This window comes from Brassica napus, chromosome A8 (assembly GCF_020379485.1).
Source record: "Brassica napus cultivar Da-Ae chromosome A8, Da-Ae, whole genome shotgun sequence".
Taxonomy (NCBI): Eukaryota; Viridiplantae; Streptophyta; class Magnoliopsida; order Brassicales; family Brassicaceae; genus Brassica; species Brassica napus.
In genome coordinates this window covers 18,975,217-19,003,123 of record NC_063441.1, presented here as the reverse complement: position 1 = coordinate 19,003,123, position 27,907 = coordinate 18,975,217, and the positions used below count along the sequence as shown (strand labels likewise).

At 35.5% G+C, this 27,907-nt stretch overlaps 8 protein-coding genes across 12 annotated transcripts; 3 read left to right on the top strand and 5 right to left on the bottom strand.

Annotated features, from left to right (window-relative positions):
• The first annotated feature begins 315 nt into the window (after positions 1–315).
• LOC106379530 (60S ribosomal protein L34-1) lies at positions 316–1,314 on the top strand. Its single transcript, XM_013819459.3, has 3 exons — positions 316–523; positions 858–967; positions 1,065–1,314. The coding sequence occupies exons 1-3, from the start codon at positions 365–367 to the stop codon at positions 1,156–1,158; spliced, it is 363 nt and encodes a 120-aa protein (XP_013674913.2). The 5' UTR covers positions 316–364; the 3' UTR covers positions 1,159–1,314.
• A 241-nt stretch (positions 1,315–1,555) lies between these two features.
• LOC106380233 (protein FEZ-like) lies at positions 1,556–5,546 on the bottom strand. The gene is made up of 3 exons (XM_022690782.2): positions 3,890–5,546; positions 3,471–3,772; positions 1,556–2,778 (listed from the first exon to the last, which is right to left on the bottom strand). The coding sequence occupies exons 1-3, from the start codon at positions 4,074–4,076 to the stop codon at positions 2,029–2,031; spliced, it is 1,239 nt and encodes a 412-aa protein (XP_022546503.2). The 5' UTR covers positions 4,077–5,546; the 3' UTR covers positions 1,556–2,028.
• A 4,431-nt stretch (positions 5,547–9,977) lies between these two features.
• Positions 9,978–13,365, top strand: LOC125577139 (probable methyltransferase PMT2). The gene is made up of 6 exons (XM_048738012.1): positions 9,978–10,256; positions 10,554–11,198; positions 11,282–11,492; positions 12,042–12,726; positions 12,802–12,879; positions 12,955–13,365. The coding sequence occupies exons 2-6, from the start codon at positions 10,563–10,565 to the stop codon at positions 13,178–13,180; spliced, it is 1,836 nt and encodes a 611-aa protein (XP_048593969.1). The 5' UTR covers positions 9,978–10,256; positions 10,554–10,562; the 3' UTR covers positions 13,181–13,365.
• Positions 13,366–13,649: 284 nt separating this feature from the next.
• LOC106379529 (origin of replication complex subunit 6) lies at positions 13,650–15,635 on the bottom strand. The gene is made up of 10 exons (XM_013819458.3): positions 15,415–15,635; positions 15,275–15,321; positions 15,081–15,185; positions 14,916–14,996; positions 14,680–14,791; positions 14,511–14,573; positions 14,330–14,417; positions 14,183–14,247; positions 13,991–14,087; positions 13,650–13,907 (listed from the first exon to the last, which is right to left on the bottom strand). The coding sequence occupies exons 1-10, from the start codon at positions 15,532–15,534 to the stop codon at positions 13,831–13,833; spliced, it is 855 nt and encodes a 284-aa protein (XP_013674912.2). The 5' UTR covers positions 15,535–15,635; the 3' UTR covers positions 13,650–13,830.
• Positions 15,636–16,172: 537 nt separating this feature from the next.
• Positions 16,173–18,912, bottom strand: LOC125577138 (cullin-3A-like). Of its 4 annotated transcripts, none has more exons than XM_048738010.1 (3): positions 18,658–18,911; positions 18,413–18,578; positions 16,173–18,339 (listed from the first exon to the last, which is right to left on the bottom strand). In XM_048738010.1, the coding sequence occupies exons 2-3, from the start codon at positions 18,571–18,573 to the stop codon at positions 16,302–16,304; spliced, it is 2,199 nt and encodes a 732-aa protein (XP_048593967.1). In that variant the 5' UTR covers positions 18,574–18,578; positions 18,658–18,911; the 3' UTR covers positions 16,173–16,301. The 4 variants fall into 4 exon arrangements, with proteins under 4 accessions (XP_048593967.1, XP_048593966.1, XP_048593968.1 ...); XM_048738009.1 differs by having other exon boundaries at positions 18,413–18,596; positions 18,658–18,907; XM_048738011.1 differs by having other exon boundaries at positions 18,413–18,596; positions 18,654–18,906.
• A 2,108-nt stretch (positions 18,913–21,020) lies between these two features.
• Positions 21,021–21,859, top strand: LOC106381478 (E3 ubiquitin-protein ligase MPSR1-like). The gene is made up of 2 exons (XM_048738007.1): positions 21,021–21,754; positions 21,789–21,859. Exon 1 carries the CDS (start codon positions 21,124–21,126, stop codon positions 21,715–21,717), a length of 594 nt encoding a protein of 197 aa, XP_048593964.1. The 5' UTR covers positions 21,021–21,123; the 3' UTR covers positions 21,718–21,754; positions 21,789–21,859.
• Positions 21,860–21,879: 20 nt separating this feature from the next.
• Positions 21,880–24,134, bottom strand: LOC125577137 (myb family transcription factor PHL8-like). 2 transcript variants are annotated; one of them, XM_048738006.1, is made up of 6 exons: positions 23,677–24,131; positions 23,492–23,568; positions 23,335–23,383; positions 22,786–22,876; positions 22,624–22,693; positions 21,880–22,533 (listed from the first exon to the last, which is right to left on the bottom strand). In XM_048738006.1, exons 1-6 carry the CDS (start codon positions 23,786–23,788, stop codon positions 21,994–21,996), a joined length of 939 nt encoding a protein of 312 aa, XP_048593963.1. In that variant the 5' UTR covers positions 23,789–24,131; the 3' UTR covers positions 21,880–21,993. The 2 variants fall into 2 exon arrangements, with proteins under 2 accessions (XP_048593963.1, XP_048593962.1); XM_048738005.1 differs by having other exon boundaries at positions 23,492–24,134.
• A 2,002-nt stretch (positions 24,135–26,136) lies between these two features.
• On the bottom strand, positions 26,137–27,363 carry LOC111211914 (S-protein homolog 5-like). Its single transcript, XM_022713261.2, has one exon. It carries the CDS (start codon positions 26,700–26,702, stop codon positions 26,211–26,213), a length of 492 nt encoding a protein of 163 aa, XP_022568982.2. The 5' UTR covers positions 26,703–27,363; the 3' UTR covers positions 26,137–26,210.
• Positions 27,364–27,907: the final 544 nt, after the last annotated feature.

The window sequence follows — 27,907 nt, the reverse complement described above, 5'->3', positions numbered from 1 at the left end:
TTGGCAATGTAGTTTTTGCAAGGAAGTTTGCATAAGATTAGACATGACAATTTGCTTGTCTTTTTCTCACATTAACATAAAATTTTCCCGATTAATTTACATTCTATAATAAGGTACAAGAGTAAACATCAAACAGTATAATAAACATTCACCGCGGTGTATTTGAGTTTGAATAAGAAAACCCGTATATAAATAAATCGATGGTTTACTACTTGGGCCTGTAATTTGTAACGTAGTAGTGATAAAGATGAATAGGCCCATTATGTGACTCACAAGGCCCAAATGAGTCTAGGTTATAGGCTTTGTCGTCTCCCTCGTATATTATCTCCGTCTCAGAGTAAAGCCCTAGGGAGCGGCCAAGAAAATGGTGCAGCGTCTTGTATACCGGTCGCGTCACAGCTACGCCACCAAATCGAACCAGCACCGTATCGTCAAAACTCCAGGAGGTAAATTGGTGTATCAAACCACCAAGAAGAGAGCCAGTGGTCCCAAATGCCCTGTTACAGGCAAGCGTATCCATGGAGTAAGTGTTCTCTAGTGCTCTGGATTTTGATTCGTGCAAGTTTGAGTAGTTAATCAATTAGATTTGAATGTTTTTTTTTTGAGAGTTTCTGGTTGTTGAAATAGTGTCGTGCTTATTGACGGTCTTGTGCTGGTTAGATAAATCTCCATCAGTACATAACATAATCATAAGCTAAAGTGTTCGTGCCACTTTGTCTTTCAAGTTGTCCCTTGTAATAACATAAGGGATTACTATCCACCCGTGGCAGAAATTTTTTAATCTTTTCAATATATTTTACTGTAATTTCGATGTGAGTGTAACGATGTTTGTAATGGGTTTTACATTTTTATTTCAGATTCCTCACTTGAGGCCCACGGAATATAAGAGGTCTAGGTTATCAAGAAACAGAAGGACTGTTAACCGTGCTTATGGTGGAGTTTTGTCTGCTTTAGCTGTCAGGGAAAGGTTTGTTTGTTTGTTTAACCTATAAGTCATATTGTTGTATTACATAACTTGAGAGTTTGCTAAACTAAGTGGTGTGTGTGTTTCTGGATTTTTACAGGATCGTGCGAGCATTTCTTGTTGAAGAGCAGAAGATCGTGAAGAAAGTTTTGAAACTCCAAAAGGCTAAGGAGAAAGTAGCTAACAAGGCTTGAGGGTTTTACGTTTTTTTTTTATTTTGGCCTTGAAAGGATACATCTTTTTCACTATCTTCTCTCTGACATTATGAATTACACACATTTTTACTTGTCCGGCTGTCCGGAGTGTCTTTTACAATTTAGTTTTATTACATACGTAGTGCCATCGCTTAAGTATTATATTGAACTCGAACATCACACAGTATGATGATAAACCGGGCATAACCAGAATCAGCTAGATATCAACTTCCTAACGGAGTGATCTTTAGCTGTTTCCACTTAGTTTTGGGCAACTGGTACAGGATTATGTTTACTTTCCATAGCACCGGAAAAAGCTTTGAAGTAAGGCCAGCAATGCCTTTATATTTGACTGCAACTTTGGACATGGTCGTGAAAGTTCTATTGGATCAGGCTCAAGTTCATGGACGGCCATTCGTTCAGCAGTTCATGAAAAATTATTTTTTTTGATAAAATTTGAATATATTACCAAAAGTAAATAGTTCATGAAAATTACGCCCCAACGTTTCTTCTGAATTGCCGAACCATTTTTGTATACACTTAGTGTCATTTTGAATTCCAATTTTGTTGCAATATTTCAGTAACAATTCTGTATTTTATTGTGGTCATTCTTACTTCTCAGCTCTAGAAAAGATTTGTTTTTGGGCTTCGTAAATCTGTTAAAGGTTTTCTTTCGTTTAATTTAATTTTTTTGTTTATATCCTCCACTCGAGTCAATCTTACACTAAATTGTGTGAAATAAAACACTCAACGAAGCATAATTAATAATGGTTTAATTTCATTGCATCAGCTAGTCAAAGAGAAAACCTACAAAGGGAAAGCCAAGGCAAGAAGGCCACAAGGCAAAAACAGGAAATTTACCCACATCAATCAAGTTGTGGAGAAACAAACTGGCAAATCGCCATTACTTGACGACAAAGAGGAATAATAACTCTCCAACAATGTCATGTTATGTTTTATGTCTTGATAATGATGACGATGGTTCTCTTCAACGGTTGGACCAGTATCACCAAACATTAGTGTGCCACAGTGATTATGATGATCTTCATTGCAACCACCCATGCTCTTTATTTCCCCATTTCCTTTCTCTTGATACTCTTGTGGTAGGCTTACAAGCGCTGGACACTGCTCTTGAGCCAACATAACGCTTAGGTCGATTTGGCTTGTGCATTCTCCTAAGAAGGCAGAATCTGACGATGACGTGTTTAGGAGAAATGAGGGGAATTCATTAGATGAGGCGAGCCTTGGAAACTGAGGTTGTGTTTCTTGTGTGGCAAGAAAGAGATTAGTGAGGTATTGCTGGTCTAAAGATGAAACCGGATTGAAAACGTTGGTGGTTTTCTCGTAGGAAGTGAAATCCAAGTAAGAGAATGGATTTATAGTGGCCACATGAGAAGTTGGACTACTACTAGGTTTGGTAGTACTGCTCATATTCTCATGATGAACCTGGAAGTGAGAGCTAGTTTTGAGGATCTTCTCCGAAGAAAAGTGTGATGTGTTTGATAACGACATTGTGTCTATGCTTGTCTCTGATGGCAACGAGGAAACAAATGAGTGAGGCATAGCTCTTAGGGTCGTTGTGTTTGTCTTTTTGAAGATTCTGCATATAGCCCACGAATCCTGCAGAAATCCACATTATTTTGTATATAAGTAAAGTTGTTTAATCTTATAACAAAATAAGTCAAATCATTTAAAAAAAAAAAGTCAAAATCATTTCAGGCAAAAACATTTGCGGCATGTAATATGTTCTTAGGTTAAATGGTTTTTTTCATATATATACTTTTGCAACAGATGTGTTTTCATATTTATAAGAAAAGATAATAATTGCACTTTTAATGTTTTGCGTTTGAGTTGAAATTTTAAGAAGATGTTTGGTAAAAACCTCATTGTTATTAAAATGGATTTTAGTAGGCATGAAAAAAATGAGTTTTACATCAAAGGGAAAAGTTAGAAAAAGAGTGACTCCAGAAAAATATAAAATCCATATATTCACATCTCTCTTATTTGTCTATGAAACAAACTTATAACTTCATTTGCTTTCTCAATGTAATACCTAAATACATAGTTTAGTTCAACTCACTAGTTACTTTGCGAAACAAATGCACCAGATTCAAGACATAATATATTATTTACACATTGAAAAATTATTCTCAAAAGACTTCTAACCAAATCTTTCAATCTTAATAATTAAATATAGTACTGTTAGTCGTCCCCATAACTTTTCAACCATATTTCTCTTTCCAAATAAATCAAATCTAGACAAAACATTGTGTTAATGTCAGCATGTATAGATGAAGTTAACGTGAGCTTACGTTTGGAGAGACAGGCGAATCAAAGAACCTCTTAGAAGAAGGAGATGGCTCCGAGAGCGAAGGCATACGAAACTCATGCATCATCCAATCAGTCTTAACTCCTTTTGCAGCTCTTCCTTTGTAGAACACTAGTGACTTCTTTAAACCTATGCATTTGTTTCCTTCCGACGAGTATATAGGCCTGTCCGTTCCCGTGGCTTTCCAGAAACCGGCTCCAGTCACTCGGTTCGGCCTCGAACTGTTCCTATACTTCCTGTCCCTCGGACAATAAAAGTACCATTCCTTTTCACCCGTCGCAAACTCTACAATATTGATTCACAACAACAAAAATAACAAACAGATTTGCTTAGAAATTATTCCATTATATTATACGTAAACAAAGAATATGAGATATAGTATGAAAAATAAAAATTATATACTTGGAAGATCCCAGGGGTCGTATTTGTAGATATCGAGTTGTCGTATGAGTTCAATGGAGAGAGGATTGTGTTGAATCTTCCGCTTCAGGTAGAAGCTTACAAGCTCTTCGTCGGTTGGATGAAACCTAAACCCGGGCAACAATACTTCCTCCATTTTATGATCACCATCGTTGTTTCTCTCTTCCATTTTTCCTTAAAACCCTATAAACTAAAGGAGTTAAAGAAAGAAACCCTAACTGGAAAAATATTGACTCTGGTAGAGAAGTGGAAGTGAAGTGGTTTAGCTAAAGTTGAAATCAATTTATGCTTCCTTGCGAGGGGTCTGAACCCGAAGGATCAGCCGCCATTTCAGCTGAGTTTTTTAATTCCATTTTTTCTTTTTGAATTAATCTCCCAAGAAAGTTTGTTTGAATACTTCTTTGGTTTTACTTCAAGACAATATTTTAAAAAAGGAGCTGAGGGAAAAGGTTATAAACACGAGCAAGCGCAAGAAAAATAAATTAAAAAAGTATACAATCTGTATTTCTTACAATATTATTACGTACAAACGTATATATCTATACGTACAAATGAACCATTGTCATTACTTCAAGAATAATCAGCATCTCATGTACGCATATACACACGCGTACATGTAACGTAGACACACATGGACCACGACGTCATGAAGTTCATGAAATTTTCGTCAGCCCGTATTTAAACTTGTGTGTGTTTGAATGTATGTAATTTATCAGTACTGGACTACTAGTTATGAATGAAGATGAGAAATTATTAAAGACCAATTAAGAACCGCTTTAATATTGTCGCTTCGGTTTGAAGTCTTTTAATTAATAAAAGGAAACAAGGGCCGATCGAGGCCAGCTGCCACTACAAAAAGATTCGAAATTAAATTCAATCGTACTCATAAAAATATTACTACTAATCAACTGCCTTCAGGTTTCTAATTAAGACTAAACTACGAATTTTAAAAAAAAATCTTCACAGTTTCTATTCCATTCCAGATCACAGTTTCTATTCCCACTGACCAGTGTCAGAAGATTACAAATACAAGCTTTTAGTTAAACTTAAAAAGATAGCTTAATGGGCTTAAGTGGCCAATGGGATCAATGACATTACTTTAATTTACAGCTTCACCCTTTCGTTCGATTTGACTAAATGTCTGAAAGATTCTGCGTTTAGGATTTTGTCCAACCGACAACTCTTATGTTTTGACTCAAATCCTCTTGTGGAAAGACTTTATGAAATTAATTGAAGGGTTCGACTTTTACGTCTATTTTTATTCAGGAATCTAACTTCACAAAGTTCATTATCGCAATATTTGCATATATTATTCAGTCAAAAAAAATACTTGCATATATTAAGATATTATATGATATTTCTATGTTCACAGTAGTAATTAGCTGGACGCAGAGTACCATCCCGTTTGCAACTATACATATATTCAGCTAAATATATATATATAAAGGATTATCAAATTAAGAATGCTCTCACATTGGAGTTATTTAGAAGAATAAATCAAATACATTGGTTTATTCATTGACCTGTAAGTTAAGTGTTATTCTTTTGATTATAATGTTTGACATACCTTTTCATAAGCAAGTTATCTTTGAGGTAAAGTTTTAACTGAATCTAAACTTCAACCGTGTGTCATCCTGTCATCCTGTCATCCTGAGTTTAGCAAAAAAAAAAAACAACTATGCCATCCTGTAATATGGGTAGCTCCGACATATGTGTATACTTATCGGCTTACTCCAATAGCTTCTAGTTGACGGAGACTTTGATGAAGCGCAAAGAATAACACTTAATCTATTTATATATATGATTTACTCAGCCTTTAACCATATAAGATATTGTGCACTTTTGATTGAAATCAATGAAATGTTGTGATATGATGGGCAAAATGAATTCTTTCCAAAAGAGTAAAAACATTGTACTTTTAAGTCCCTACTGATATCTATACGAGACTACAATTTCACAAACAAAATAAGAATAACATTGTATAAGAATATGAAGTTAGTCCACTCTCTATTTCTAATTGCATGCGGTGTGCCGATCGGATAGATGATAGGGTTTATAAAAAAATGTAGTTGAAATTAAAATTTGTATTATTTCTAATTTTATATATCTCGAAGACGTTTCACAAAACTGAATGAATAATTTTACGACATCCGATTTTTTTCTTGAACTAGATTTTATTAAGCTAGTTTACACTAATCCCAAGGCTTACATCTACTAATATCGGCAGTAAGGTGTAACTAATCCTCTACATCCACTCATTTGACCAAATTAACTACCTAAAAACTACACAATCACCTCCTTTTTTTATAGTTTTCTGCACGTAGCAATCCTTTTAGTAAATTAAAATTGCTTCAAGAAGTGAATTCAGTTTGGGTTTAAAATTTATGTGGTTAAAGTAAACACACGCGCAATCCTTAATTATGTATATTTATACGTATGCTGAGGTGCTGCCTCCATATAAACGTGTCTTCAAGAAACGATAAGCATCTCCAAAGTTCGAAGTGGAAACTAAAATCGTAAAGGACTATAGGAGTAATAAATCTTAGTTCTGAAGTACTATAGTAAATGCAAAATATGTTATAATATTACCGGGTACGCGGTTAATTAAACCGGTAACATTAACTAGATGTGTGTAGCATTTATATAACAAAAGTCAAATTTACTCGAATTTCTTGTTGGTTTTTGAAATACCGAATACCAAAGTATAGAATTTCTCAACCTTTTCTTGCTTTTGGTAAAATTCAAATCTTAATTTATTTAATCATTCTTGTGTATGTACAAGTACCGTCAATTATTTTTTTTACTACACCGTCAAATGGAGTAGTAATTTATCGGTTTCCGGAAGTCTGGTCATATAATTTATTAGCTGCTAGTTGACAAGGCAAATAGAATTTATATGAAACTGATGTTGATTACCTAGAATGGCACATATTTATAATTAATATCACTACCAGTCTACCAGTAAAGTGGTGATTACTAACAGAAGGGAGAAAATACTAAACGAAGACTTCACGAATGAGAATGAGTTTGATTTATGGAGATATAACGTAGATATGATATTTTCTGTTCTGTCCCTACTAGTTGTATTTTTTTTTTTGTAACTTAAGTCCCTACTAGATGTATTTTTCACTAATGAAACATATATAGGTTTTTTCGCAACCATAGATGAAATAACTACATAGTCGATCCATATATGAAGTTAAATATTGGATTTTCGTATTGTTATACATACTGCTTACAGACTTTTCCATTAAACTAGTACATTCAAGTCTTTAGTTTTATTTGTCGAACTTTATAGGTACCTTTTCTTAAATCATTTAACTTTGTATGAATACTTTTCAAGAAGTGATCCGATTATTCAAACATGTTACTGACTAAGCTCATCACAATTAATTTGGAACGTCAGATGCATTTTGTGAAGTGTCTCATACTGGAGTGTTTACATTCAAAGTTTGAAAACGGATACTAGATTGATAAACATATCTTACGCGCATAAAAAAATACGTTTAGGAGTTCCAACAATGCGTTTTGACCTCAACAAACTACGGCATCAACAAGACAAAAGATACAAATATTAACTTGTGAAAAACTGGAAAATAGAATGTATCTCGATGGTCCTGCTTCACCTGGGTTTAATTTTTGGTACCTCCAAAACCAGATCGCACTATAGGCACAAGTCTAAATTCATAGGTAGGAAAAAAATTCATAGGTAGGCTATATGCGTCAACTCCAATGAAATTCCAAAAAGCGAAGTTTCCTCGGTTTATACCCGTTTTGTCTCTCTTTTAGGTTTGACTCTTTTTGGTTTTTACTTCCCAAGCGTGTGCACTTGTTATTAGAGATATATTTTCTCTTAACTTTTAAAGAAAATGTATAGTTTAGTTATTTATATAAAAAAAAATATTAGTCAAAACTTCAAAGTCTTCAAGCCCAAGCATCCATACATCTGTCTTCGTGAACATAATTAACCCTCTTCACCACAGTTAATTAATCATGTCTCTTGCCTTGTAATTTTATATCTGACAAAAAAATCGTACGTAATGTTTGTATTATAAGTATTTTTTCTAAGGTTAATCATGTCTCTCGCCTTCTAATTTTTATATATGACCAAATTCGTTAATTTCGGTCATTACGTAATGTTTATATCATAATTGTCTAACTAGGGTTCACGCACGGATGATCAAATGAGAGAAATAGTATGTCATCATATCATATATAGTCTCAATTTTATTAGAATATCCACTTGAACATTATTGATTGTCTCCTATCTTATCTTGGTTTAGATTAAAGTGTCAGTTTAAGGTACTTAATTAAAGGAAAAAGTTATCGTATATGTAAGATGTTTCTTCATTCGAAAATATGTTTCCACTATGTTTCATCTAACCGCCTTTTGTAAGACGTTCGGATGTGTGCCATTTTCACGATAAGAGCATATGTTCAGTCTCTTGGGCCTATAAGTTGTGATTCATCATGCCCAACAGAAAGTAAAAGTTATGAGTTCTTCTAAAGACCGGTATTGGGCCTTCACTATGTTTAGTCACGAGTCAGCAACATGAGTCCAGCCAGACTTGTCAGTTTCGTCAGCTTTTATTGTTTCAATCGGTTCCAACCATGTTCGATGATATTTCTAAAAGTAACAGCATTGATTGATTTTAATTTTTCTAATTTTATTAATTTGGTTGAAACCACATTCTCTCTTCTAATTTTTTTAATTAATTTCAATGCAAAACCTTATCAACGCAATCGTATTGAGAGTGCTGTAACAACACCGATGTATACTTTGGATCATGTACATTAGTTTTCACTTTTCAGATTTGGATTGAGCATACTGAATCTAGATTGGGTCTGGATCTTACTTAAATCGCTAATAATACTAACAAGCATAATTATATTTAAAAAGCTGAACTATTGATGATAAGTAAATTTCTGACAAAGGAGTGAGGCATGATGGGTGACCTACACCGACTATTTTATTGTTTTCCATTCATTATTTTTTTTCTCAAAATCCCACAAGTTTTGGTCTCATGAAAATGAGCATTCAACCACCAATACACATTAACTTGATGTCGGTACTCTCGAAAGAAGATATAATAGTGGGTCTCTAATCCAACTTGAAGACTAGTAGTGCTATTTGTCACTAGAAGTCAAACACGATTTGATTATTGATTAGAAACAACCAACATGAATAAATGTCCTATCTAATACATTTAGATGCACGTACGTATCGCATTTTTTGTTTTCTGGATTCTAAGGAAAAACTTGCACTAATGTTTGGATTGTAGTTATTCACCATGGTGGATCGATGTTGACTGCCAAAGGCGTCTTATATGTTAACTGCTAGAGTTCGTCACGAGTCGTGCTGGTGAGGTTTATGCCCTTGGGTCTACAGTCAAGAGTCAACTAGCCGGTCTCGCAGCAAGGTAAACTCGTGATAGTTGCTGAAGACGTATAAACAAGTGTTTGTTCATTTGATGAGGTTAATTATGAAAGTTACATCCACCATTGTTTGAAAAATCGGAGTAACCACAGGTCCACAACAACGGCTCTTATCATCGCCCAAACGTTACATCCGCATCCTACATAGGACTTTTAATTCGGAGGTTCGAAAATGAAGATAGGCATCTGATTAATCATTATTACTAATCAACATTTTCCATTAATTAATTTAACACTAAGTCATTCTACTAATATCGAATACCATAATTAAATTACATGGGAAGAACAGTCTTAAGATTCATCTTTAGCCGTAGGATCTGAACACTAATCATCCCAGGCGGTAGGATTACGACGCGTTTCTGCAACATAACCTGACGGTGGGTCCCATGTTCAGAGAGGTATGTTCTTCCCTAATCGTCGGCTACTCAATACTAATAAAATTACCTTCATTCCTTTTTTTTTCTTTTTCATAATTTCATACATTTTTTTGTATACATTAAACAAAGTAACCTCTTTCAATTTAACCGACAAAAAAAAAAGAAAATATCAGCTTTTATTTTCTTGTTTTATTTAATTTTTTATATCCGGCTTTTACAATTCATCCCACCGATTTTAAGTTAAAATGATTTATATATAAAGAAAAAACACGAGTCGTCGATTTTGATCTGCACTCTTTTCCCCTTCTCTCTCTCTGTTTTAAAAAGGGTAAATAGATTTCTCCTCCATTCACAAACTCGCCAGCTTTAACACACATCCCACGGCAAAGAAGATGATGCTGAATATCTCATAAACTAGGCTTCTCCACAAGCTATCTATCTTACACGTTTCATTCGCACCGACAACAATCTCAGGAAGTCTTGCATCTGATTAACCAATTGTAGCCAGCAGATCTCTCCAGATTCATTCTATATCTGTACGTTTTTGCTTTTGTTCATTCCGACAAAATCTACTTCTAGTTCCCTGTCTTCTTTGTTTTCGCCAGATCGGGTGTTACTTAATAATCTGTTAATATTCCCCTAACAATAAATATCCTAGTTAAAGAGTTACTGTTCGGTCTCCTAGATCTCTTAAATGCTTTCGTTATTCTTACAGATCTTTATTTAATTACGTTATTAAGGAAGGATTCATCTTGCTTCCACCTGAAGACATCACTTTAGTATCATTGTCTTGATTTGGATCTGGTCTTTATGTACTTTATATGTTTAATCAGATCAAAATAATGGCGATCAAGTCTGATAACAAAACAAGAAGCTCCGTTCAGATCTTCATCGTCTTCAGCCTCTGCTGCTTCTTCTACATCCTCGGAGCATGGCAACGTAGCGGGTTCGGCAAAGGAGACAGCATCGCCCTCGAGATGACCAACTCCGCCAGCGCAGCCGACTGCAACATCGTCCCGAGCCTAAACTTCGAGACTCACCACGCAGGAGAATCAAGCATCTCCTCATCAAAGGCCAAGGCCTTCGAGCCTTGCGCGGCGCGTTACACCGACTACACGCCCTGCCACGACCAGAAGCGCGCGATGACGTTCCCTAGAGAGAGCATGATCTACCGCGAGAGGCATTGTGTACCCGAGAACGAGAAGCTTCGCTGCCTTGTGCCTGCGCCTAAGGGATATGTTACGCCTTTCTCTTGGCCTAAGAGTAGAGATTATGTTCCTTATGCTAACGCGCCGTATAAGGCCTTGACTGTTGAGAAGGCGATTCAGAACTGGATTCAGTATGAAGGCGAGGTGTTTAGGTTCCCTGGAGGTGGGACTCAGTTCCCTCAGGGCGCTGATAAGTATATTGACCAGCTTGCTTCGGTTATACCGATGGAGAATGGGACTGTTAGGACTGCTTTGGACACTGGTTGTGGGGTAATAATAATGTCTTTATGTTTGAGGCTTTTGATGTTTTTTCGTTAGTTTTTGGAACTGAGTTGAGATGTTTTTTTTGGTAGGTTGCGAGTTGGGGAGCGTACTTGTGGAGTAGGAATGTGCGTGCAATGTCTTTTGCACCGAGAGATTCACACGAGGCTCAGGTTCAGTTTGCGTTAGAGAGAGGTGTTCCAGCTGTTATTGGTGTTCTTGGCTCCATAAAGTTGCCGTACCCAACACGGGCTTTCGACATGGCTCACTGCTCAAGGTGTTTGATTCCATGGGGAGCTAATGGTAAGACAAGTTTCTACTTCTTTACCAAATGATTAGGCCTGGGATTTTGAAACCGAACCGAACCGCCAAACCAATATTTCATTTGGTTAGTTTGGTTCGATTCGGTAAATTTTCTAAATATTATACCTAGTCCATACCAATAATCCGAACTAACCAAATTTTGAACCAAATAAACCGAACCAACCGTATTTATCTGAACTTAACTGAATTTATTTGGAATTTTAACAAAATTCAACTAAAGTCTAAACGAAATCAAAAACTTCGATAAGATTTTCAAAAACCGAATTAACCGTATTTTTCCGAATTTATTTGAATTTATCCGAAATTTTAACAAAATTCAACTAAATTCTAAACGAAATAAAAAAAATTTGATAAGATTTTCAAAAACCGAACTAACTGTATATCGAACCAAATTTTATTTTGGGTTAATTCGGTAAAATGTTTTTTGAACTGAACTAACCGAAAACCGAACTAACATGCCTATAATGAACTGAACTAACATGCCTAAAATGATCAGTTTCTTAATAATGTTTTGGTGTGTTTTAACAGATGGGATGTACTTGATGGAAGTTGACCGTGTGCTCAGACCCGGCGGCTACTGGATCCTATCCGGTCCCCCAATCAACTGGAAAATCAACTACAAGGCTTGGCAACGTCCCAGGGAGGATCTCGAAGAGGAGCAAAGAAAGATCGAGGAAGCCGCCAAGCTTCTCTGTTGGGAGAAGAAGTACGAACACGGCGAGATCGCCATCTGGCAGAAGAGAGTCAACGACGAGGCGTGCCGCTCAAGACAAGACGACCCTAGAGCCAACTTCTGCAAAACCGATGATACCGATGACGTCTGGTACAAGAAAATGGAGGCGTGCATTACGCCTTACCCTGAGACAAGTAGCTCGGACGAAGTGGCTGGAGGTGAGCTTCAGGTTTTCCCTGATAGGCTCAACGCGGTGCCTCCTAGGATCTCTAGCGGTTCGGTCTCTGGCGTCACGGCTGATGCTTATGAGGATGATAACAGACAGTGGAAGAAACATGTGAAGGCTTATAAGAGAATCAACGGTTTGCTTGATACGGGAAGGTACCGTAATATTATGGATATGAATGCAGGGTTTGGTGGGTTTGCTGCTGCTATCGAATCGCAAAAGCTTTGGGTTATGAATGTTGTCCCGACCATTGCTGAGAAGAATAGGCTTGGTGTTGTGTATGAACGTGGACTCATTGGAATCTACCATGACTGGTGGGTGGAAGATATACATAGACTCTTCTTCTTACAACTTAAGCTTATTGTTTCTTGTCTTGATGGTTTTGTTAGGTGCGAGGCTTTCTCTACGTATCCAAGGACGTATGATTTGATCCATGCGAACCACCTCTTTAGTCTTTACAAGAACAAGTAAGTGTTTGTCTTTTTTTTTAAACACTTGTCGGTTTTTGAGACTGGTAATGACTGAAACGTGTATCTTTTTAGGTGCAATGCGGATGACATTCTCCTGGAGATGGATAGGATTCTCCGTCCAGAAGGAGCGGTTATAATCCGGGACGATGTTGATACATTGATCAAGGTGAAGAGGATCATCTCCGGAATGAGATGGGACTCGAAGCTGGTTGATCATGAGGATGGTCCTTTAGTTAATGAGAAGGTTTTGATTGCTGTGAAGCAGTACTGGGTCACCAACTCCACTGCGTCTCATTGAAGTATTTTCACTCATGGTGTGAGCTGACATTTTGATCTTATGATAGAGCTTTCGAGCTACACTTCTCGTCTTTGTTACACTTTTCTTAAGTATTCTCTATTTATTAATGTAATAGTTTATATTTGTTTCCCAATCCAAAAACTTGGAACTGGTGTATTATCATTGAATTCTCAACTTTATCATCACCGAGTTATGCTCTAAGAACTTTAAAATGTATAATGCATTCCCTATATACAGACATGTTAAACACAAGGCTCTCAACTCCAGTTAGATGGACGAGCTTCGACTCAACCACCTATTGTATAAAGCTCCATTAGCGCAGGGACAACGAGCTTGTGGTGCTGAAAGTGGATGGGTTTGCATAAGAACTTGCTGTGATGTATATACCGTTGAATGAAGTATTGCCATGTGTAGAGGAAGAGGACTATCATGGCGGTCATTCACTTGCTAGCTAGAAACCAATAAACCGAACCTGACCGATGCTTAGCAGTTGGTTTAAGGAACACAATGTATAAATTGTTAATACATTTTTTGTATTTATGTATTATAATTTGCTTAGACAAAATTGTTATTGAGCAATTGAGTCTTGTAAAGTGTAAAGTGTGAACATCAAGAAATTGAACTGGATGTTGAGTCTTGTCTATGAAAGGCTATGACTCAACTTGCAACTCTTTGGTTTCATCCTTCATTGAGAAACTGAGACTGGTCTGTATAACTTTCTTAGCTCCTGAAAGGAACACAAAGACCTATAAGGAACAAAGATAATAACATAGAATGAAATCAATTCTTGTAAGGGAATGTATAAAGCACCTTTCTCTGGATTCTTCTTGATGGAATCAACAACTGTTGATTTCCAATCTTCGTACTTAGCCTCCTCCATCTTCTTGTGTCTTTTGTAACAAGAAGACTGCAGAAGCACCAATTCAAATGTAAGTACCAGCAAACGGTCAGAAGTTTGGAACAAATAGATTACATGAAAGAAGTTAATAGCCATAAAAGTACCTCATCATCAGATGAATATCCACCATCGTCTAGTCTCCTCTTTCCAGGTAACACATCAAGCAACTCTGAGAAGAATGTTGCACATAATCATATTATTTTAATCGATTGATATATATCTCCAGACAAGATAAGTTGATTAAACCATACCTCGGTTTCCTTTAACATCCTTTGCATCTTTCTTTTCCTTGGAGACCCCAACACAGTCAAAGCAAAGGTCTGTCATAGAGGTTGAGACCTGTTTGATCAATCCATGTAGCTCTAAATCAGTACATGTGCAATCAAGTCAAGCATTATTGTGTCTGAATGAAAAAAAAACAATGTCACTCACACAAGAGAACTCAGATTCTGATGTTCCACAAACCTCGATCAGCCTAAGCTTATCAACCTTGAGCTGCAACATAGAAAAACAAAAGATTGATATTCAGATACATTACACAACCCAAAAAGGTAACTCAGAACATCCACCAAAAAGGAAAAAAACCGAGGTATTAAATTACCTTCTGCTTCTTAGCACAAAGATAGAAAGCAGCAGCGGTAAACACAGGTCTAGTGAAGTCAGCATTAGCTCGTCTTGATGCTGGTAGTGATGCAAGAAACCTCTCCTTATAACTAGAAAGAGAGAGCAAACCAAAAGCGAACATGAAAAAGAGTTTCTATGAGGCATTTGATCAAACACATAGCATGCAAAACATCTATGGTATGATGACATCGGATGATAATGAAGAGATCTTACGAAGATAGTATAGTTTGCACGGATTTGATAATCCTAACGCAGCCAAATTGAATTGCCAATTCTTTAATATTGAGCTTAATCCTGAAATACACATCAATTAAGACAACTCAACCAATGAAATATTTATACTTAAAGTGGAAAGAAAAACTGGAAAAGGAAACCCACTTGAACCCAATAACGTTTTGGAGGCTATTGAATGATCTGGTGTACGCCTTTTCCGACATGCCACTCAACTTAACCGCCGCTTGTCTGTCGAAAATAACCTGCAACCTGTAATAGATTCCGTGCGAGTTAAGCAAAAGCAAGCTACTTCACAGTTACCCAAAATGAATTGAAAATGATCAATTAGCGAACATTACCGAGACGCTGCGATTTCGAGACATATCACAGCTTTACAGATCTCACCCTGCGATCGATACAAGCAAATAAAAGTAAACCAATTTAATGAATCAAAATTAGAGATCGATCAAGTTGTAGATTCAGCATCGAACTGTCTTACAACGCCGATGATGGATGAATCGAACTGAGCGTCGCAGAGACGGCGAATCTCTGCAGCTTTTCGGACCACAAGGTTGTTGTTAGAGAGATCAAGCTTTCTAGCTATGTTGGAGATATCCATATCTTTATTGCCGGTGATTGTTGAGATAAAAAAAAAGAAAAAAGACAAGATCCGAGTGAGATATTTTCAAGAGATGTCAATGGTAATAAAGCTTATGAGAATTGAGAACTGCAGCTTAAAATAAAGATAAAAAAGGTTGCTAATGTTTGGCGGGACTAACTAAAATTTAGCCGCGCTTGAAAATTTGTCTTCGCTCAAGCCTTTCCTAAATGGGCTTTAAGAAGGTCTTGGTTTGGCCCATATAACATCCATATTATGATCAACGTGACTAAACTAAAGTCATCTGAATAAAAATTGTAGAAAAATGAAGAAAATAGGTATTTAGTTTTTAATTTATTTATAACTTATATGCGGATTATATGTTTATGTTTCAATTATTAGCAGAATAATACTTTATAGTTGGTTATAAAGTACAGGACTAAAAATCAATCATCAAATAGCTAGCTGAAAAAGTTACTAATAATTTTGAATAAATTCAGATTTAAATTTTTTGAGGAATAATGCCTCAAGCTTCTTGTAAATGGGGTTCCAAAAAGCCTTGGTTCGGCCAATATAACATCCTGTTTTTATAAGAAACATGACTTTAGAGCTTAGTAAACATGTCGTAAATAAATCAATATCCAAAATAAAACACAGCAAAGGAAACGAATGTATATTTGACTAACGCCATCAACACAGTGTTTGTTCGCTTTTACATCAACAGAAAAAAAAACAAAGCAGAATAAAACAAAGACGAAGTCTTTTTGGTTGTTGTTGTATACAACTGATCAAGCTAAATAGCGGTAAAGTTTCCGGTCCGTATTATCCCTTTCCAAGAAATCACGTTCAATGAGAGACTCGATCCTCTTCTTTATCTCCGTCGGGTTAGCCAGGAACCGTGGCTGCAACTGTTTCGTCACTTCCGCTATTATGTTGTTGTGGTCCAGTATCTTCCTCGACTTCATGATCCTCACTATAGCTGCTTCAATCTGAGGCTTCCTGTCTTCCTCTACTCTCTGTCTCGTCTCTTGCTTCTCCGGTTCTGTCTCCTTCTGCGCCACCACCGTTCCAATCTTCACTTTGTAAAACTTGCTCGTGAACTTGTCGTTCACAACAAACAAATCATCCTCTCCTATGTCTTTGCTCATGGGTTCTTTCTTTATCACGTTTTTGCCTTTCACACACGCGAGCGACTGCAAGCAACGTTTAAGCTCTGGTGCGGGGATTTCAGTAGCCTGTTCGATCTCCTTGTAGCTGAGCCGGTCTGAGTTGTTGAACAGCATGAGGACACACATCTGGAAAGTAGACACGTTCAGTTCATGTTTCTGACCCTTTCCAAATACGGCTTTGATGTCTGCTGTGCCCATGTTAGTCTGCCAGGACAGTCTTCTACCGGTATGGGTTCCAAGGTAATAAGAACGGAACTTCTCACAGAGAACCGAGACTTCAGCTGGTAGATTACAAGGTACTGCAGGCTGTGTGGGCCAAGAACCAGTTGTGAGAACCTGAACGGTAAGTGATGGTCCTTCTGAAAGCTCAGGGTGGCTGCCGTAAAAGCCTCGCATTGTGTCCTCTGAAGTCTTCATGTCAGTGAACATGCCTTCTAACTTTGAAGTGAACTGATATCCACACTCGGTCTTCAGTTTCACTATCAGACTTTTCTCTGCGTCATCCGACACGGTTTTGCCAGAGAGAAGCCTTTTAGCCAAATGCTGCTTGTAGTACTTCTCAAACACGTCTTTCTCTTGCAAGTAGCGGAACAGCATCATCACTTTATCAAGGATGACCTCCACATCCACATCTGCGATACCCTTGAGTCCTTTCCTTAGCTTGTCATCAACGAACAAGGAGATGAACTCAGGAGAACGAGTATTCAAGTTGATGAAATACTCGAACGAAGAGTTAGACGCGTTCTGAAACGTCTTATCATTGCCAAACGCAGTGCTGATGATCTTATCATACTTATCCCTCTCATCCAATAAACGCTGCACGAACTCCACCGGATCCTTTGACTTCTCCGGATCAGTAACCAGTTGCTTCCCCATCTCCCTTAGATGCGAGGTCATAACATCCCTAACAGTAGCAAGACCATTGGTCACCCTGCGGAACAAGTTGTACATCCTACCCAAATCCTCATACTTATCGTTCAACAGCATATTAACAAGACCAGAATTCTCCATGTGAACCAGCCTCTGCATGTGGTTAGCAATCATCTCTCTCTCAACCACACTAGTAATCTTGTCTTCACTCTTAGCATCCAAGTAGTGTCCCACCCTATCTATCTCCTCAGTCAGACGCTTCTCAGCCTTCTTCAAATAATCCCCACAATCACAACTCTCAATAAACTCCTGAGACTCAACCTTGTAAAACTCAGAAGAAGCCTCCAAGAAAGGCTTCTCGAAATCATCCTGATACACAGACTCACCCAAGTCCATAAACATCTTAGTCACATTCCTCACCAACCCCCTGTCAATAACCTCGCCAGTCCTCTCCTTGTAAACAAGATCAAGAAGCGTGTTTAGAAGCCTCGCGTGTATCTTAGGCGAATGCACTACATTATCCCTCCACAAACTAAGCCCCATGGGATGAACATGAGGCTTCTTAGTGCTCTCGATGTAAGTCCTATCCATATACATGAGGATATCACGTATCATCTCCAACGCCTTGTTGTGCTCGTTCCACTTCTTGTTGAGCTCCTCGAGAAATGCTCCTCCCTGAGCCGCCTCGATGAGCCTCGCCTTCTCCTTGAGATGACCAGTCATGGTGGCGATGAACCCCGTGTAGAGCTTCTCGCCGAACTTGTGGAGAACCATGTTGTACGCGTTTCTGGAGAGCCAAAGATTCAAAATCAATCCAAATCTACGATACGAAACGCTGAGAGATAAGAGAGAGAGGAGACCTGTAAAGCTCCTCGAAGCTGAGACCGCTGGCGTCTTGATTGTAAATCTGGTGGATCGCGCGCTCGAGAATCTGCCAGGTTTTGTCGGCGTACTTGGGATCCACGACGACGCGGTGCTTGAACGCCTCAATCTGGAAATTCCTCTTCTTCTGGTTACTCATAGCGGCTGGAGACGAAGACGGACCTGAATCCGAGCGATCACAATAATCAAATCGAGCGATAGATCGAGGAGATCGGAGACTGACCTGAGAGAATCGGGGAAGGGGAGACGATCGGATTAGGGTTTGGGATGTGTTCTTGGCGTCCGCGAAGAGATTTGGGGGAAAATATTAGAATAACGAAAAGTTGAAGGACAAAGAAGAGATATATTTTTTTTTTTTGGTAAGGATCATATAGAAGAAAGAGATTTTAAGGTGGAGGTTTTGTTGAAGATTGATAGGAAGGATGGGGCGGAAGCAAAATCAATAGAAGCGGACTCTCCGTTGCTCGTGGGTTTCCGGACCATATAGTATATATTATTATTATAAGTTTATAACTATAATTGACATTTTTTGTATGGTTTTGTGTTTTGACACGTTTGGTTAAAACAAACCTTACCCACTGATATTTTAATTTTAAATGATATTATGAAGGAATAAACTTCATATCTATCATAGAGTTCATGTACTTTTTAAGAAAATACTCTTGTTTCAATTTAAGTGTTGTTTTGAATTTGTACATACAAATTAAAAAAACAATTCATTTTGTATATTTTCTATATAAAAACATAATTACCTTTAAAAATACTAATCATATTTCAAAAAATAAAAAATAAATTGTTAAATAAAATTACTAAATTTTGCATTGAAAGTCGAAAAACATTTAATATAAAACGGTATAAACATGTTAACGATGGTTTTAATGTAATTATCTTACAAAATTTAGTGATCGTTTATTTTCATAATAAAATCTCTCTTCTAGCCATTTAATTTGTACATCATATCTTTTTAATTTATTTTTAAAAAAATATAAACATATTAAAGATGGTTTAGTGTAATTATCTTAGAGAATTTAATGATCGATCATTTTCATAACGAAATCTCTCTTCTAGCCATTTAATTTGTTTTCCTATTATATCAAATGTTAAGTGTACAGGGAGAATAGCATTTTCTTATTAATTACAAATTGACTATTTGAGTGGATTGTAAAGGAACATCTGAGGTTTGAAATAAATGTTTTTTGTGTCAAATCAAATGTTGATGTATTAATATGTTTGTGTCTGTATAGATCAGACCTGAATCCGACCAAACAACTAAAAACTAGAAGGGATCACAAATCATTCAAACCAATCTATAAATTTCAAAGCAACTACAAACAATTAAAATGGAGAAGACAATATGAAAATTACAACGTTGATAAACATCAGGTGATAGAATTAGGGATAGTCTAAAATTACAGAATGAAAAATAAGATTAAAAGAGAAGCATTCAAGCATATACAGATAGATGTTAAAATATATTGGAGACTTGAAGCTTTGAAGGTGGAGGTTCTGTTCAAAGATGACACGCTGGAAAACAAGCAGCGACATTTATTTTCTTATGTTCCACACCATTTCAGCTGTGTGAGCCACATGAAGTCTTATTAGCAGACATCAATAGCCTGGAAATCAAAGTATAGTAATGGTTTGGTTGAACAACCCACCAATTGGTAACTCATTGCTTATTCTGCTTCTGTGTCTCACTTGTGGAATTGATATATAAAAAGGTGTGACAAATGAACGTGAAAAATGCACAGATCTACTTTCAGCTATATGTTGATATAGAAGTTTGATGGCGATTGGCATGCAGGGATGTCTATTACAAACCATTACTTATATAAATGGTCTAGTGAACCGTAGAAAGCTCTTTTATGATTGGGATTATCCGTAAGCTTTGTTTGTTTTCTCTAACACTTGGGTCTTTATCATATTGATTTTGGTTTGCTGACATGAGGAATCATGGACTGGAGCCTCATTACGAGAATGATAGAATTAAATGATCATTAGTGATGGATGCAAAGATGGTTATGTGGTTGCTCATTACCAAAGCCTTGCCGAGATGACTTGTCAAGACCAAACGCTCTCTCTGCTGCCGCGGTTGATAAAACTCAGAAACGTAAAGGCACATGTTTCTGTTCAGCTTGCGTTTTGGTTTGCGTCTGTGTTCACAGGTACATAAAGATAATATGGTTATGATTTGGTTTGTTAGCATAATGTTAGATTATATATGTAGTTTAGTTGTATATCTAAAATATCATTTGATGTCTTTTTATTGACATGTGGTATGGAGTCATAGGACCATAGTATGGTCACCATACTCCACTCTATATTTCAGAGTGACTCGTGTCGCATCAAGTAAAAGATTCGAAACTAGTGAAACCTTTTGTTAAGGCTATCCACCTTGCATATATTGATTATACTCAAATACGTCCAACACATCGAATGTTGATCTCCAAATACCAAAAAGACCCTTCGTCGTCTTTTAAATATACTCTCCGGTATAAGGAGAATTAAGACATTGATATTCTTCCGACAAAGCAAAAAGTCAGAGAAAGTGTGACATAGGTATCTGCTAATGTGCTAATGGATAAACATGACGATAAGATCAATCATTGTCTCACAACTTATATCATTTAGGTGCAGTTCATAATTATTTGAGGGAAAAAAAAGACTTAGATCTGTTCTTTTGTTTCTGATGGCGACAGAACAACAAGCTGAAGTTGGAAGGGAGACCTCATCTGCTTCACGAAGATTTTCAAGGAACAGAGATTTATATCTCTTCTTGCCTTTCCTCTTCTCTGATCAAGAATCATCAGATGGAGACCACAACGTTGCTTCGTGGCGCGAGAGAATCATTCTTGTCAACCCTTTTACACAAGGAATGATCGTACTCGAGGAGTCATCAGGGTTAAATCCTCTGCTACGAGACTTACTTGAGTCACGCGAGGAAGGTCATCCTCCAGCGTCAAAGGCTTCCATCGATGCGATGAGGGTCGTTGATACCGACGGCTGGGGAGGAGAGTGTGTGATATGTTTAGAGGAATGGAAGGCGGACGAGACGGTGAAGGAGATGCCGTGTAAGCATAGGTTTCATGGAGGATGCATAGAGAAATGGTTAGGGTTACATGGGTCGTGTCCTGTTTGTAGGTACGAGATGCCTATTGAGGGAGATGAGGTTGAAAGGAAAAGAAGTGACGGGGGAGAGATTTGGGTTATGTTTGGTAGAAGTTCTTCTGGTCATGATGGTGGAAACAGTGATGGTAACACTGCTGGATCTGGTGGCACATGATGTGTTCTTGATTCCTAGAATTAAGGTTTTGAATAAACTTTTGTTTTGATCAAAAAAATAATAATAATAAACTTTTGTAGAAAGCCTTGTGACTTTTTTTTTTCATTTCTTCCATGAAGAGTTACGGTTCTTGTTTCTTGAATTTCATGTATTTAAGTTAGGGATTTTCAAGAACTTTTTTTTAGTTTTGGACTGCATTCTCACACACAAGAATCTATATAATTTTAACATATATTATTAAGAGACTCAGGTTTCTTGTAACCTAATAGACTAGTCCTATTTGTTGGACTTGTAGTTGGACTTGTAACTTGTTTCCATGACCTTGAAACTATTTAAATTCAGACCCAAGTCCTCACCGTCTAGGCCTCCAAATGCTTTCTTCCGGATAGATTGTTCTACGCAAAGGACATCATCGTCCCACCTTCTCTTCTTCCGATCCATCACTTCCTCTGGTTTGATCTCCATAAACTGAAGCTCGTCTGATCTCCTCATAATGGTCTGAGAACGATGATCCAGTTTTGCTTCTGAGCTTTCTGATGATGCCAACGAGCAGTCAACTGAACTTCTCGTCGACTCATTTCCTCTGTTTTCTGGTTTCTTGGTACACAAGAAATCGTATTCTTCCTCAACCTCGTTATCTTCATCTGCTTGTGTCAGTGCTGAGATAGAAGAACTGAGGCAGTTTCTATTCGCCATCGATGCTACTGCATAGAGATTAGAAGATTTGTAACCGGAGAGAGTTTCTTGAGCTTTCAGTAACACTGACTGTAAATATTTCCCTTGTGCCTCTATTCTCACTTGTAACTGCTGCTGCATCTAAAACAAAAGCAGAAACGTTCAAACTTCTAAAGCAAGAAACCTCTCATTGTAAACACCGTGGTTCATTCAGAAGCATAATGTTATTACTTCGATTTGTTCGTGGAGCTTCTTCTGGACTTCCATTTGTATTTCTACCGCTTCCTTGATTTGCAAGTTTCTGCTTTTATGGAAACGAAGAAAATGAATTCAAAGAGGCTGGAACTATTGCTATGAAAATATTAATACTATTTGTTTTATGAAAATCATTACTTGTTAGGTTCGTCATGTTTTTCTTCGGGGACAATAATGTCTAGTTGATCTCCAAGATCTTCTTGACTCTGACATTCTTGGGATCTTCCCGCTGAAGAAGAAAACATCATCAACAACCAATCAAGATAGATTAAACTCACTTGTAATTATCTATTTTCATAACTCTAAACCAGTAAGAATTTAATAAATATAATTAATTTTAAAAAATTTACAATAAACTATTATTAATTTATAAAAATGCATTGAAAATACAAACGTATAACATCATCATTGATCATAATTAAATATTCTCTCGTTTTATTATAATTGTCATTTAAAGTTTTTACACACGAATTAAAAAAAAAAGGATTAAATTTTATGTCATTTTTATTTAATGCATTATATTGTTTTATTTTGTTAATTAATGAACTAAAAGTAAGTGTAAAAATTAAACTGAAAAATTAAAATATTTAATATTAACCTTAAGAATATAAAATGACACTCGTAATGAAACAAATTTCAAAAGTTAAAATGATAGTCAAAATATGAAACAAAATGAGTAATATTAACCATCTTGCTTGTTGCCAATGAATCTCTCGCTTATCCCGAGCCGATATTTCTGAAGAGTTAAAAGAAATAGAACAAGAATCGGCCAATTTAGAGTATGTAAATCTCAAGAAACTGAGGTAAAAAATAAATTCGAATCAATGGAAGTTTGTCCAAAAACCTGTAAATGACTCTTGAGATGGTACAAAGTAAGCTCAGGAATCTCGAGAACCCTCATCAAACCCTTAGGCGTCGCCTCTAAAACAACCACATAACAAAACAAAAATGAAAAACTAACTAAGAAATAAGACCTAACCACCCAAACTTGATAAGGTTCCAAAAGGACAAAGGGAACTGAAACAGAACTGTTTGGTCCCCCAAGTTGATTAACGGCGTCGATGAATCTGTGATGAAGCTCATAACTCCATCTCAATCTCGGTTTAGGTTCCTCTGTCTTGTGATTCTTATCATTATCCATCTTCTGTAATAACAATCAAGAATGGTTCAAGAAGATTGGGTTTGTTGGCTCAGATATGGAGATTATACTTTACAAGTAGTTGTTGTAGTCTTCTCTTTTTTTCTTCTTCTTGGTCTTTATAATCTTACTAGATTTTGACCCGCGCTTCGAAAGCGCGGGTTTTATAGGTTATATACGAAGTTGAAAATGTGATAGTATTTTGAGTATATTGTGTATTATTATGTTATAAAGTCGTATTATATCGAATACATAAATTTGTTTAAAATTATATAACTTATGTATAAGTATATTCGGGATTTTTTATATACACTCTTATGTAAATCTTTCTTAAGTATGAACATTTTACCTAAATTTGATAAACGAACCAAACCAATACGAAATACAGGTTGAAGTTCGAGATTGGGAAAAAGTTACCTATTAGATTTTTTTGGATATGTGGGTCTCTGTCGGGTACCTAAAGTACCCTGAATGTTTTGTTCATATTATGTATATTTGAGTAATTCATATATGTTTTCAGTATAAAAATAATATTGTAAAATTTGGATTCGCATTTTCTGTTATAATTTCAAGTTTTGGGTAAAATTTCAAAATATATTTAAAATATTGGATATTTTTGGTTTGTGGGTAAGATTTTGGTCTTTTAGATATTTAGTTATTTCTGGTATTTTTTTTTTATTTTGGGTATTTTCATGTTTTGATTTTTTGACTTTTCGGATTCTTTAAATCTTTTTGTGTGAAATACTCGAACCGAGCTAGACTCATTACGTAGCCAAATTACATAATAAATTTTATAGATACTTGAATTATTGACTCAAACTGACCTGGAACTAAAAGGAACCGATCTGAACAAAAATCATTCAAATACCTAGTTGGATATAAATGCCCAAGACCCAAAGAACTTGGATCTGAAAGAAACCGATTTATATTTGACCAGAAGATCCGAATGACCAAATCTAACATTTCACTATATTTTTGTGCATTTTATAAAAGTTACATTTGTTAAGTTGATGAAACTTAAGATTTATTTGAGAGGTTTTTGACTAATTTAATAGTATAGATTTGTAGGTTTTTTGTTGAGTAGTAAAAAAAAGATTTGTTTGGTTTTTGATTATTTAAGCTTATCTTAAATATTAAATTGTTATTTATCAATAAAATAAAATTAAGATAATATATAATTTTTAAATTTATCTTAATTATGAAGTTAATGAGACATATTTAGAGAAAAGTATAATAAAGTGTATGTGATATTATATTTTCGTTAACCAAATTTATGTGGTAGTATATATATGATATAATCTTTTCGTTTACAAAAAGATATGGGTCCAATAAATAAAAGGTTTGACTAAATGATTGTTAGTAAAATTAAAGGTAACATATTATTTGTCCAAATCAAAGTAAGACCAGAATATTATTAGTTAATAAAAGAGTCCAAACAACTTTTTTAAGTAGATTTATTAAAACTCATTCTCTTTTAATAGTATTGATTCTAACACCATATCTGGAAACCTGAGTGGGGTTCTCTTGGAGAAGGGAATATATGCTCTCTTGACCCTTTCTTCTTTCTTTTTTTCTTTTTTGTTTTATTTTATTTTTTACCTTTTTCGCATTTTACGTTTTAGTATTTGACTATTTGTTTCCCTTTCCTTGAATACCTCCGGATTTTACACCGTTTTTTATATACTATTTTTAAAAAAAATTGTAACTAATTTTGTGTAACTTTTTCTTCTTTGACTTGAAGTGTTTGGACAGAATCTATGATACCCCGAGGTCAGATAAGAATAAAGTTTGTACACTTGTTAGGTTATGGTCTTTACACGACATCTATCGTAATGGACACTTAATTAACGTGTATCACACTTCTTTATAGGTCATTTCAACCAAATAATTTTAAATGAATACTATTTGAGAATGGGCTAAGGATTACACCAAACTGCTTATTTGATAAAGTGAACTGTCGCTTTGACTGGTGAGGTTAGCCTCCTCCAGCCTCTGGTGTTAGATCAGGATCTGAGATTTGGCTGTAATTTGTTTCTTCCTCAAGACTGATTCTGCTCAAGGTGATCTAAGATCTTTTTCGAAGTGGATGTATAATATTTTTCATTGTATGGAATCATATTACTTGATTTCCGAGATATCTTAATAAAAAGATTCGAAATTTCATGGTTATAAGAATATAAGCTAGTATATAATATGCATCACTAATAACAGCCACTTTATGTTTATTTTGTTGCTATTATTTTTTTTTGCCATTATAAATCACAAGAAAATGAGAAAAAGATACAGTAAATTTTTTCAGACAACAAAGGCACTCACATTATGAGAGATTTTATCATTAATCTCTCAAACTCTTTGAAAACCTTTTTATTAAAATATTATTATTTCTAATAAAAGATTCTTCTTGAGAATCCTTAATATGAATGGCCTAAGAATTCCAATCAAAGCAATAAGGAATGCCTGCATCGCGGTCAAGACGACAAGGGGCTGGTTCATAAATGTACCAAATACATTCTCTACAAACTCCAAATTCACTTTTTGGAGTATCATCTCTATCTACCCTGAAAATATCAAATGTTACCTTATTTCCGGGCCACTCGAAAGTGCAAGTGTATCTCGTCGTTTTACGGAGATTGACACGAAACCTAAAATCAAAGCTAGATCCAGGTAACAGCTCTTTTACCCCCAGATCTTTCTCTTTATTCGTGCAATGCGCGATCAACTTTGCTTGTGAGGTCAGTTTGTTAACAACTACGACATGTTTAGGTGCGAATGGTAAAATCCCATCGGTGGACGAGTGGTTTCCGAAAGATGATGATGTTTTGAGGACAAGTAAGAATGAGAATAGCACTAATATGAATTGGTTATTTGTAGATGAAGCCATTGATGGGATTAAAGAGATAGTTTGTGAAATGATCATATTCGTCTTTATTTCGAAAGTAATTATTGATGTAATAACATGCTTTAGTAAAAGAACTGTTGATTATATATCTACGTAATCACAAGTCACTGTGTACGTTTTTTTAATCAATAAATGTGTAAAATCTAGACATGTTCTTTATTAACTAGTTAATCTAGTAATAATCGAATTGAAAGCTAGATTTAATGTTCTTTAATTAATTATTTTTAAAAATGGTTAGATCTTTGAAATACTCTACATTGTTCTCTGTGATTTTAAGCAAAAACAAAAAATACCTTTTAATAATTAAAATGGTTAATTTAAGCAAATTTTGAAATCATGATCGATGTTTCTCACTGATCAGAAGAACATAATAATAACGTTAATTATGATTGGAGGAGTTTTTGCAGTACTTGTAAGGGAAGGAGAATCAAAGAATGTAACGATGAAATAACTTTACACGATAAAAAGCTTCATAAAAAACTTTTAAAAGAAGAAACACCCTCTACCTTGTTTTTCTTTAAAGGCATCCACGCAAAGAAAGTGAACCGATCATATACCATACAACTGCTAAAGGAAACCATTTATAAAATAATGTATTTTAAAGTATATATGCATGGTCTATAAATGACCACTACGATGATCCATATGACATGGAAAGAGGCACCCAAACACTGCTAAAGTTTTATCCACTTTGAAAATGATCTCCTAGGTGATTTGTGCACTTTATTGTTGAATGTTTTCGAAGTTATTTGGGAAATTGCCACAAATACCACATTCATAGTACCACTTTTCATGTTTACACTAACCACTTTTACATTCCCTTTTAATGAAGGGTAAAATACAATTATACCCTTAGGGTTAACTAATCTAGACTTAGGGTTTAGAGTTGAAGGGTGGGGTAGGGTTTTGGAATGTGAAATTTATGATTCTAATAAATATATAAATACTTAAAAAATATATAAAAAATAGTTTCAAACATAATTTTCGTTTTTCAAAAAGAAATTTGAAAAAAAAATAAAAAAAATTCGAAAAAATTCAAAAAAAAATTTTTATAAAAAAGTTCGAATTTGAAAAAGTATAATTCGAAAACATAAAAAAATATTTTTTTATTTTTTTTTATTTTTTTATTTTTTTATTTTTTTTTTATTTTTTTATTATTTTTTATTTTTTTATTTAAATAATAATTTATTATATATATAAATAAGAAGGGCATAAGAGTCTTT

Coding starts and splice junctions, on each gene's coding strand:
- LOC106379530 (XM_013819459.3), top strand. CDS start 365: ATGGTGCAGCGTCTTGTATACCGGTCGCGTCACAGCTACGCCACCAAA. Junction 524..857: donor CAGGCAAGCGTATCCATGGA/GTAAGTGTTCTC, acceptor TTTTTATTTCAG/ATTCCTCACTTGAGGCCCAC. Junction 968..1,064: donor GCTTTAGCTGTCAGGGAAAG/GTTTGTTTGTTT, acceptor GGATTTTTACAG/GATCGTGCGAGCATTTCTTG.
- LOC106380233 (XM_022690782.2), bottom strand. CDS start 4,076: ATGGAAGAGAGAAACAACGATGGTGATCATAAAATGGAGGAAGTATTG. Junction 3,773..3,889: donor CGACCCCTGGGATCTTCCAA/GTATATAATTTT, acceptor TCAATATTGTAG/AGTTTGCGACGGGTGAAAAG. Junction 2,779..3,470: donor ATTCGCCTGTCTCTCCAAAC/GTAAGCTCACGT, acceptor GGATTTCTGCAG/GATTCGTGGGCTATATGCAG.
- LOC125577139 (XM_048738012.1), top strand. CDS start 10,563: ATGGCGATCAAGTCTGATAACAAAACAAGAAGCTCCGTTCAGATCTTC. Junction 11,493..12,041: donor GATTCCATGGGGAGCTAATG/GTAAGACAAGTT, acceptor GTGTTTTAACAG/ATGGGATGTACTTGATGGAA. Junction 12,727..12,801: donor ATTGGAATCTACCATGACTG/GTGGGTGGAAGA, acceptor TGGTTTTGTTAG/GTGCGAGGCTTTCTCTACGT.
- LOC106379529 (XM_013819458.3), bottom strand. CDS start 15,534: ATGGATATCTCCAACATAGCTAGAAAGCTTGATCTCTCTAACAACAAC. Junction 15,322..15,414: donor ATTCATCCATCATCGGCGTT/GTAAGACAGTTC, acceptor TATCGATCGCAG/GGTGAGATCTGTAAAGCTGT. Junction 14,574..14,679: donor TTTGTGCTAAGAAGCAGAAG/GTAATTTAATAC, acceptor TCTATGTTGCAG/CTCAAGGTTGATAAGCTTAG.
- LOC125577138 (XM_048738008.1), bottom strand. CDS start 18,573: ATGAGTAACCAGAAGAAGAGGAATTTCCAGATTGAGGCGTTCAAGCAC. Junction 18,340..18,412: donor AGCTTCGAGGAGCTTTACAG/GTCTCCTCTCTC, acceptor TTGGCTCTCCAG/AAACGCGTACAACATGGTTC.
- LOC106381478 (XM_048738007.1), top strand. CDS start 21,124: ATGGCGACAGAACAACAAGCTGAAGTTGGAAGGGAGACCTCATCTGCT.
- LOC125577137 (XM_048738005.1), bottom strand. CDS start 23,788: ATGGATAATGATAAGAATCACAAGACAGAGGAACCTAAACCGAGATTG. Junction 23,384..23,491: donor ATCTCAAGAGTCATTTACAG/GTTTTTGGACAA, acceptor TTAACTCTTCAG/AAATATCGGCTCGGGATAAG. Junction 22,694..22,785: donor AAACATGACGAACCTAACAA/GTAATGATTTTC, acceptor CCATAAAAGCAG/AAACTTGCAAATCAAGGAAG.
- LOC111211914 (XM_022713261.2), bottom strand. CDS start 26,702: ATGATCATTTCACAAACTATCTCTTTAATCCCATCAATGGCTTCATCT.